The sequence below is a fragment of the Poecilia reticulata genome, linkage group LG9 (assembly GCF_000633615.1).
Source record: "Poecilia reticulata strain Guanapo linkage group LG9, Guppy_female_1.0+MT, whole genome shotgun sequence".
Lineage (NCBI taxonomy): Eukaryota > Metazoa > Chordata > Actinopteri > Cyprinodontiformes > Poeciliidae > Poecilia > Poecilia reticulata.
In genome coordinates, this window is record NC_024339.1 from 14,665,118 (window position 1) to 14,675,264 (window position 10,147).

The 10,147-nt window shown below is 38.2% G+C and overlaps 2 protein-coding genes across 2 annotated transcripts in view; both read right to left on the reverse strand.

Annotated features, from left to right (window-relative positions):
* paip1 (poly(A) binding protein interacting protein 1) overlaps nucleotides 1-995 on the reverse strand; it is a 6,862-nt gene extending 5,867 nt beyond the window's left edge. Inside the window, exon 1 of the mRNA XM_008418102.2 lies at nucleotides 601-995. Coding sequence (XP_008416324.1) covers nucleotides 601-799 — 199 coding nt within the window. The 5' untranslated portion in view covers nucleotides 800-995. The remainder of the gene's footprint in view (nucleotides 1-600) is intronic.
* Nucleotides 996-5,369: 4,374 nt separating this feature from the next.
* The window catches only part of fgf10b (fibroblast growth factor 10b), a 10,943-nt gene continuing 6,165 nt past the window's right edge, over nucleotides 5,370-10,147 (reverse strand). Inside the window, exons 2-3 of the mRNA XM_008418103.2 lie at nucleotides 7,089-7,192; nucleotides 5,370-6,133 (exon numbers count right to left, since the gene is read on the reverse strand). Coding sequence (XP_008416325.1) covers nucleotides 5,942-6,133; nucleotides 7,089-7,192 — 296 coding nt within the window. The 3' untranslated portion in view covers nucleotides 5,370-5,941. The remainder of the gene's footprint in view (nucleotides 6,134-7,088; nucleotides 7,193-10,147) is intronic.

The following is a 10,147-nucleotide window of genomic DNA, read 5'->3' on the forward strand; positions in this document are numbered from 1 at the left end:
TATATATAACACTGCACACTTCTTTAACAAAAAATAAATAAACAAATCTGTCAAGAGATAATGTCTCCTGCAACTATTCCTTAAAAAAAATTGCATTTTTGGTTCCAAGTATGATCTTTCATAAACAAATAATAATAATAAAAAAGAGATATGTCTTTTGGGAAGCCACATACCGATGGCACTGCTACTTTTTAATCTTTCTTTTAAGTAAAGCAAACTACCCCACCTTTTAAGGAAAATCATGTGCTCAATGTTGTCAACATGACATTAAGGTTAGCTTCATATTAGCAGTTAGTAGCTCTTCAGATAACTTTCGGCTTTGTAAGCAGCCTCACTGTTGACACTTAAAAAGGTGAGACAGCTGAGCAACAGCTTTTATTAGCTGCGTATTAGCAACCATAAAATAACAGAACATGTCGCAACTCCAACCTAAAAGGGGCAAGAACAACAACTTCGGACTTAGGTTAAGAATAATCAAATGGCCTCAAATGTTTGACAGAGTATTTTTGCGAACAGATATATCCTTCATGAAGTATTTCGAAATATCATTTTGCACGAAACGAATCTGAAAGTAGCTACGTTAGCCATGTTAGCTCACACCTCCTCCGGGTAATCCAGCGGTCGCGTTGATGCTGGTCTCCGGGAAAGGAGGAACCGACCGTGGCTGCCGCAGCGGCTCTCTCTGGTTGAGCACCGAGGCTTTGGCGTCACCATCTCTGGCGTTAACTGCCAGCGCGGGATCCGCTGGAGCTCCACGGCTTCTCCCGGCTCCAGGGGCTCGATCAAAATTCTCGTTCATGACTGCTTGTTGTTGTCGAGCCTCAAAACAGCATATGAGAGGGATTAAAATAGACTGTTTCCTACAGCTTTATCGACCAGTGTTTATGTGTTATCACTGTAACACCTGTTCTATCTGTCTTTCATAGTGGCCTTTTTCTGTTCGGCTGTAAGCTAGCAGCATAACTTTTCGTACTACTTCCTTTCACAACAAACTTGCTGCCCATGACACAGTTATCAGTCAAAAGGAAAGTGTCTCTCTCTAGTGGCGTGGAGTGGAAGTTCAGTATGGCAAATAGTTTTAAGAAATAATCAAATCGCTGCCATGCCTACAATTTCTTTCTTAATGGAAGTATACATCTGTCGAGTCGAGAGGCTTCAAAAAGGAAAAAGTTGTACGTTTCTGTTTTAATTTTTTGGTCTGCATATTAGACCTATTTAGACTGCCAATTATCAAGATTATTTTCCTACTAAAAAAAAGATCATTTAGAAAGGAATGAAGAGAATGTGGCCATTGAAAAAAAAAAATCAGACTTTTTTTTCCTCAAAAATCTGAGATTAAATTTAGAATTAGATCATTTCAAAATGTTTCAAAATTTTCACTACGATAACATTGATTCTATAAGTTCTACTAAGACATCCAAAATATTATTTGCCCTACTGCTAATATACTGGTGGATATACAAAGCAAATACGTCACATTTATAGGTAAACTGACTTAGCTTTTCCTAAGAAATAATAACATTAAAGATATCTTTAATATTTCTTGTTACTAGGACAGCTGGTAGTTAGAATGTTCATCTTGACTGAAAGAAATAATTTTACCTCATCTACATGAAATGTCGTCCTGTTTTCCTATTTTATGATAAGTTGGATTGCCATAGACGACCTACAGAAACTTTTATCAATTAAAAAGATACAATACACGTTTATCCCACCAGCTTTCATTTGACTCGTCTCAGAAGTAAAAACTTTTCCAGATGGACATCTTAAAAGAACATAGACCAAATTGAATATTGTTTTTTTTTTCATTTCACTTTAAATAAGTAGTTATTTTTATCTATAGATCCAGCTGATGATTGTTTTTAACTTATACAAATTAGATTTAACAACAAACAAATAAAATAAAAATGTGACGCAATAGACGACTTGTGTTTTTCATCAAACTAAAAAAGGGATTCATTTGAAAATGTCATTTATAAGTATTTTCAGTCTTCTTTTGAATTTTCAAAATGATAGAAAGCTTCCTTTTATGTTTACAGTTGATATTTTCTACTTTTTTCATTGTCTTAGTAAGAAAATACCCAATTTTAAAACGTTCATGCACAGTTCTTTAAAAGAAGGCAAAAACAAAAACAAAAAGAAACAAACAAGACAAATTTTCTCAATAAATATCAAAGGCATGACCAATCTGTCCTCCTTTTCCGTGGAGTTAGTTGTTGTTGGCTTGCGACTTCAGCAGTTTCCAAAATAGACTTTTGTGATGATAAAACTCATCTCAGCTTTTTAAACTGCCAAAAGTTTGAGATCAGTAACACATTTTTTCCACCACAGAATAAGTAGATTATGGAATTAAGCACCTCTCATCAGAGCTCTCTCAGTAGCAGCCTTCTCCAAACATGTGTTGCACCAGACATCCCAACGTAAGCATTCATTAGTTGTTTTTGGCCTCCAGGCATTTTCCACTTGTTTCCCAAACCTGGATCGCATTATGCCACAGAGAATTCCTGAGCCACAAATTCAGAGACCCACTCTGATAAAAGATTATTCCAGTATTGTTGCTGTTTTCTCCCCATTCCAGATTCCTGGACAGAGTTCAAACATTCACAGGTCTTGAGAATGTGAAGATGACGAATGACTGGGATTTGTGTGTGGATGAGGTTCTCCCTGGATGAGTACTCGCTTCATCATTAACTGCTTTTTTTGTATTGGTTCGACATGCAGTTTTTAAAGAGATGATATAATTTATTAAGGGAAAAAAGTTATGCAGATCAAATTTGCCCAGTGTGAAAAAAAACAACAACCGTGATTCTTGTCAAATCATGGAGCAATGAACCTCATTGCTCCAGTCCACACCCAGGTCTGATTATAGACAGGCTGGTAGAAACAATAAATTACCTAAACAGAACTGCTATGGCAACTTGAAGTAAGCTAAGAAAACCAAAAAGGCAACAAACAGTATCACACTATCTGCAAATAGAGAAAAGATTAAAAAGAGGTCAAACTCCCAAAATTACTCCACTGGAGAACTGCTGACTCACCTGAAGGTCAGACAGAACAATCACATGACCGTTCATCACCCATAGTTTCATTTTATATGTGTTTTATCTTTAATAAAAAATCTTAAATTGCCCATATTGTAATTCTCAGATGGTTGAACTCACCTTCATTTAGCTTCCAGAAAAAATAATGGATGGTTCTGGTTTTTTCACGGAAATAAATATTTTAAAAAGACTTAAAAATATTAATCAGTAATAACCTCCTTCTATTTTGTCATGAGTCGACCACAAATGTTAATATATTTCACTGGGATTTTAAGGGGTAGACTCATAAGTAGTGCATTACTGTGAAGCAGATGAAAAACTAGACTGCAAATGAAAATTCCCCCCCCCCAAAAAAATGTTTGCATGCCAGTACCTTTTACTGGTATTACAGCTGCAAGTCTTTTGGGGTGAGTCAGTCAGCTTTGCACATCAACAGACTAGAACATCAGTTCATTTTTCAGGGAAATTCCTCATGCTCAGTCACATTTAATGGAGAGTAGCAGTAAACATCAATTTTCAAGTCTTCCTTCAGAATCCAATTTTACTTTACATCCTGACTTTGCGACACCCGAGCTGTGGTTTGATTTATTCTGACTGAATGTTTAGGATTAGAGTCCTACTGGAAGGTGAGCCTCCAGCCCAGGCTCAAGCAGGTTTTCTTCCTGGATTGTTCTGTCTTACATTATTCCATCAACAGTTTTGCTGTATTTTCTGAAACAGACAAACAAACAAAAATGTCTTCACAGCATTAGGCTCCTTTACCATGTTTTAGAATAGAGATTGTGTGTTAAGGGTGATGCATGGCTACTACTTTCCTGTCACATAGTACTTTAAACCAAAAGGTTGGTCTCATCTGTCCAGAGCTTCTTCTGCAGGTTTGCTGTGTCTTGTGTTAAACAGAAAATTGGATCTCTAAGGATTTTTTTCTCCACTACATTTTTTTTCTGCCACTATTCCATATTGATCAGATTTGTTAAATACTTTAATGTTTAGTCAGTAGATTTTCCTCACTGGCTCTCTCATTCCGTCTCTTGGCTGCTTTTCCAATTAATACTCTAATTTTTGGATTTGTCAGTTTATTTAGCTTAACCTCTCTTGATTTAGTTGTCCTGTCTTGGTGCCTTAATATTAGCATTTATAGATTTTAGACAAACTCTGCTTTAAACGTCTACGTAACTTCATCCTCATTCCTACTGTTGGTGTCCTTGGTGTTGGTTTTCCTCAAAGAAACCAGATCAAAGGTGATTTTAATTCAAGGGTATCAAAAATAAAGAGGATTGACTACAATCCACTTTAAAGTTATTAACTACATTTCAAAGTTATTAACTATGTTTTGTCAGTCTATAACTTCAAAATCCCAGTAAAATATTTGAAAGTGTTTTTTTTTTAAATGAGGACTGTTAATATCAGAGGTGGAAGTTGGAAGCTTAGAAATTTAGCTTTACCATCAAACACGTACTGTATCTTTGTGTTCTCCAAAGATTAAGAGAATAAATTCAGATTGGTGTTTTCTTTCATGTTGTTGTTCTAGTCAGGAACCAACAAAAAGTTTCAGAAGGAAGATGTTGGTTCTGTCTTTCCTTCTTCCATGTCTTTGTCTTCCTCTTCCACTCCTCCTCTGTTTTTTCTAACTGTCTGTGCAGAGATAGATGCTCGAAAAGGCAGGATAAGAGAACATAAGGCCCGGAAGCCTGTGGTGTTAATGTTCCCCGCACAGTCTTTTCATCTGCCATCAAGACAGCTGTCATTGATTAGTGTGTTTGTAAATGATTGCTGAGGGAAGTGGGCGGTCAGACGCAGGTCATATCTTTTTTTTTTTTTCCCCCTCACACGCACTCAGATCCTCCTCCTTGAATCTCCTTTGCATAGAGGATCTGGATAAGCGTGACAAAGCTGATTTTATTTTTATTTTATTATTATAAAATGTAGTTGATTTCTATCTGTTCCACAATCAGAAATTGTTGCTGCAGGAATGGGATGACATTAGGAAATTATGTGAATATCTACAGGTCACACCGGGGAAGTTGACTCCCCGCAATTTTGTTGTGGTTTGTTTCCCTGTTTGTTTGGGAACTAATCATTAGCAGAATGGTTCCCACATGGAGGATCTGTCCGAGCATTAATGACTGCTATTTGTCCCTCCCTACCTCAGACTAAGCCAGATAAGAATGAGACCTACTCTGACCTGATCGCTTGCCAGCGTTTCTCAGGACATGTGCTGATACTTTGCTTTTTTTTTTTTTTGTTTTTCTGCAGTTTCCTGTGCCCTTTGTGTGAGAAGGAACAAACATCCACACTGCTGCAGAGAAGAATCGTAGTTTTATTTTCACATGATAGAGAGATCCTATAAAAAGTAGAACGCAGAGGATTGCTGGTGTTCCTTCCAGTTAAATATCTCACAAAAATAAATAAATCAATAAAATTCAGCCAAAAACTCAGTGGTTAAGTATCAAACAATTATTTTAAATGTGCTTTAATTCTTAATATTTCATGCTGTCATGATAATCTGATTTTTACCTTTGCCATTTTCTGCCAGACCTTGCTCCCTGCCTCTCTGGAGAAGTTGGATTATAAATACCACATTTCGATACATCTAGCTTGGATAGTATCTTCTCTGTTGTCCACAGACTTCAGCTTCAAACTGTTTGGCACAGTAAAAAAATAAAGATGACCCCTGCTTTTGGTGCCACTCAAAACTCAGATTAACATCTCTCACCTAAAGGAAATAAGCAATCTCAACCAAATCAGAGTTCACTTTGTTTAACAGTGTTAGTGCCTTTTTCTTTTCCCAAATGAGAGATTTTTCAACGCATGTCTTTAATTCATGGCTGTCTGGTATTTAAAACCTCTCATGTCCAGTGCTCTGTGTATCTGTTTCCACTCCAGGTGGGCTCCTTGGTTCACACCATCATTGGAAGGAAGTGGGTTGCTGTTTTCTTCCTCCGGGTTTTCATTCCCCTCAGCGGCTTCCCGTGGACGTTTAGCCCCACGAACATCTGCCGCTTCTTGTTCTTCCACTCAGCCGAAGCGTAGGTGTTGTAGCCGTTCTCCTCGATGCGCTCCTTTAGCTTGCAGTCGACGCCAAACTCTCTCTGCAAAATCAGAAGCATGTTTGTGTCAGACGAGGTGAAAGATGGGTCATTTTCCAGCGCAGATCAATTTTCGTTGTAAAACACACCTCCTTAAGCTCTAAAGTGCATTCCTGTGAGATTATTGTGTGTAGAAAAGTAGAACTCTTTACCACACATTTTTACTTATTTTAGCAATTTAGAACAATCCAAGCAGAAAATGCACCTAATCATGATGCACGGTACAAACGATGGACATTTTCACAAACACTATTAAGTTTATTATGTTGGCCAAACACGTAAATAACGTAAAATCTACATTATCAACTCCTCGGTAAAGTAAGTTGTCCTCAAATAGCTAAATTATGTCATCACCAAATTTGTATAACCAGCTAAGGAAGATTTAGGTTTAAAGGAATATTTTATTTTCACCAGCATGCCATTTGGGTTGTTTCTGTGTGACAGTGGAATTATCTACAAAATCTCTCATTATAACATGGACATTGATCATCTAAGAAACCAGGAGCAAACTCAAGTTTCATGAGTGATAAGATTTCTAACATTCTATGATTATTTGTATTTGTCTGAATTGTTTTAAATGGCTAAAAGCAGCTGAGATAAAGGTGAGATGACGGATAACACCATGTTGTGAATCATTTCATTTCCTACAATCTGGCAATGTTCTACTGGAGGTAGGAGAACTATTGTTGACAATACCTTCACAGGATCTCACTTCAAAACATCCAAACCATCCCTTTGATGGATGCTGCATGCTTTGCCCTATTCTGCATTTTGTCTTTGGACAAGCTGTGTGATTGCATAGCTCTCCTGCAGGTCTGCATGTGTCCACAGGCCTGATTGTGGATTTGATCCAACTGGCATGGAGGTAAAGATCAGGTTGCCCGTGATAAAAACCGAACAATCTAACACTATCTGTCTCTGTGGAGCATTCAGATTGACCTCTGACTTGGATACTTACCGCTCCGTACAGCTCTCCTTTCCTGCTGATGGCCAGATAGTAGTTGCTGTTCAGCCCTTTAATGGCCACCACTCCCACTTCCACTGATGTGATTTCCAAAATACCTAAGAAATACAAAAAAAGGTTACATCATTATATGGTGATTATCAAAATAAACAAACAATCCCCTTGCATGCACCATGACTTCATAAAGGATCTCTGGATTGCTGGAACATTTACAAGATGACGTCAAATTCAGATCTGCACATCCCATATACTTATTTATTTTTCACACACTTCTTTAGTGCCTTGCTGACGTTTGAAAGAAAAAATACAGAGAAATCCATTGTAAGTTATCTCAATTGCAAGCATTTGAATGACTTGAATGTGATTTGAGGTTTTGCAGCATCTAGATCATCTTTAAAAAATTTCAAGCTTCGTCATTTGTACTCTGGGACTTTAACACAGCTGGTTTTCAGACTTTACTAGCAAACAACCATTAAGTAATTAAATATGTGAGGAAATGAACATGTAGAATTTTTGCCAATAACACAAATATGTTTAATAATGAAAACAATTTTATTTTATACATTATTTATTAATAAATTTTGATGATTTTTTTCCCCCACCCCAACCTAAAACTGACAGATTAATTTTTTTTTCATTTAATTGTGTAAGCCTTTGGACATCCATAAACTAGTGAGGTGACAATGAATTTCATTAATTGCATAGCAACAATGTTTTTTGTGACCCTCATATAAGTCATATCTACGGTGACTTCCCATTATTTCTTTAAATGGATAAACAAAATAAAATCATGACATAAAGTTATACATTTTCTATAAACTGCGTTAGAGTAATATAATGCAAAAAAACCCCAAACTAGATTGTGACAGCTGTAAGAAGATTGTGCAGATAAGATTATTTTGTGTTCTGCTTGTGTCCAGTGTGCCATCATTTCAACAACAAGTTTTAATTAGTTCTGAAAATAAGGAAAAATTCTAAAATAATAATCAAAAATAAAATAGGAAATTTTCTATTTGAAAACTTGGGAGCAGATTAAAAAATCTTCTTATTGCTGAAAAACGTGATTTCAGAAACAGAGTGTTTTAGACTTATATTCTGTATAACAATTCAGTGTTGGCAGCACCCTGTTGTCCTCTGGGCCCAGTGCAGCAGTGTTTATTCACACCTGGGATTGACTCTGACTCATTTTTTATGCTGCCTGTGTTTATCCACCGTACATCTCTATTCATTTATTCATATCTTTTTTTGTAAATAAGTACTATTAAGGTTTTGGAGTACCACGTCAGGCAGCCCCGATACCAGCAGTGTTTCTTGTTTCAGGACCGTGGATCTGAATGACTAGCGACCTTCAAAGTGCAGTACATTTACATGTGGGTATATGTGGGAGTTCTTTAAAGGTTACAATTATTCCTGAGCACATTTATCATTTTGGTGATATTATAAAGGTAGTTTACAGCCTACACCTGCGTAACAGATTCCAGCTGCACAGGTCATTTTGTTGGAAAATTAATAGGTGGATTCCACAAAGAATCTCTGGCTGTTTATGCTCTGTTTGGTATTTAGGCTACACAAATAATTTGGGTTTCTCATAGGCTGGCAGAGGGGTTAATTTATACCTGGGGTAACAAGCGTGTGTTTTTCCTGCAGACAGCCACGATTATTTGTGTGGTCTCAGTATCAGAGGTCAGAGAGATATAACTTCCTAATGTGTCCTCTGACCACAGAGCCCACTTGTCTCGTGTTTTGCTGCTGGTGTGTGTTTGTGAGAGAGTCCTGCTGGTTCCCATGACATGTTTGATTTCTTGCCGCCCTCCCTGACTTCCTTTCCCCACTTCCTGTGAACTGTCGTTATTTTATCTCGATAAGCATCCATGTGTAGGCACACGCAGACACACACACGCACACACACGCACACACACACACACACAGACGGAGACCGGCGTGGGGGCGTGAACTCCGGAGAGTCAATGACATCCTTTGATCAGATCAGCAGTCCCGTCTGTGTCTGATGACTGTTTGTGTGGCGCTCTGGTCCACTGTCGCTCCCACTCTCCTCTGCCTGAGGTCTCCAGCCGTGTACATGAGTGGACAGTGGAGAATCCAGGTGTGCCACCACCCCCTCCAAAAGAACAAATACCCCTCTTAAATATACAGCAACTTCCCTCCTTGTCCGTGAGGTCTTGGCTGTATCAGTTTCTAGTTCAAACGGTGGCACCTCGGGGCTGTGAGGTCTGAAGCCGCAAGGCGGTGGTGGGGACTGTGACACACCGGCCATTGAAGATCTGAGTGGAGCTGGTTTTCTGTAAGGGATCGGATGTCAGGTATGGAGTGAGGATGTAAGACAATCTATGGCAGTCTCTGGCTGCTCTGTAAACATGGGAGGGATGAAAGGAAGGAGAACAGAGGAGGACAGAGGAGCCATGACAGTGAGACTGGGGGTGGAGTGAGGATTAGAAAGGCTGTAATGATCACTGATCAAAGTCAGCCACCGGAGGCAGGGGCGAGACAGGTTGTATATACACACACGCACGCGTGCTAATGTGCACACACGCATGCATGCACACACACACACACACACACACACACACACACTCAGCATGCACAGGCATAAGAAAATGTAACAGGTGAAGGTGCTTTTCTACAAATGTTGGAGGAAAATAACCAATAAGTACCATTTTTAAGAGGTTATCTAGACGGAAATTTATATATTGTGGCTTTTGTTTTCCCTTTGAATATTGTATGCATTTCCTGTTTGGAATTACAGCACCTAATTACATGCTGGTTGTGAAACAGATTAAGCCAGTAGGAACTGAAGGTGGGCTTTTTTTCCACAGTGGTATGCCAAAAACAAAATTGTTGCACTTAGCAGCTTGTAGCATTTTGTTGTTGTTTTTTTTTTCACCCAAAGGTTGATTTCACACTGCTTCTTATCTTGCCAAGTATGTAAAACTCAACTTTAGGGTGGAAAATGTACAATTTGCAGCTGTGTCAGAAAAAAAAATACTTAGGTTGCCATGATACCCTCAGCCAGGAAAGAAAGTTAAACATAAAAA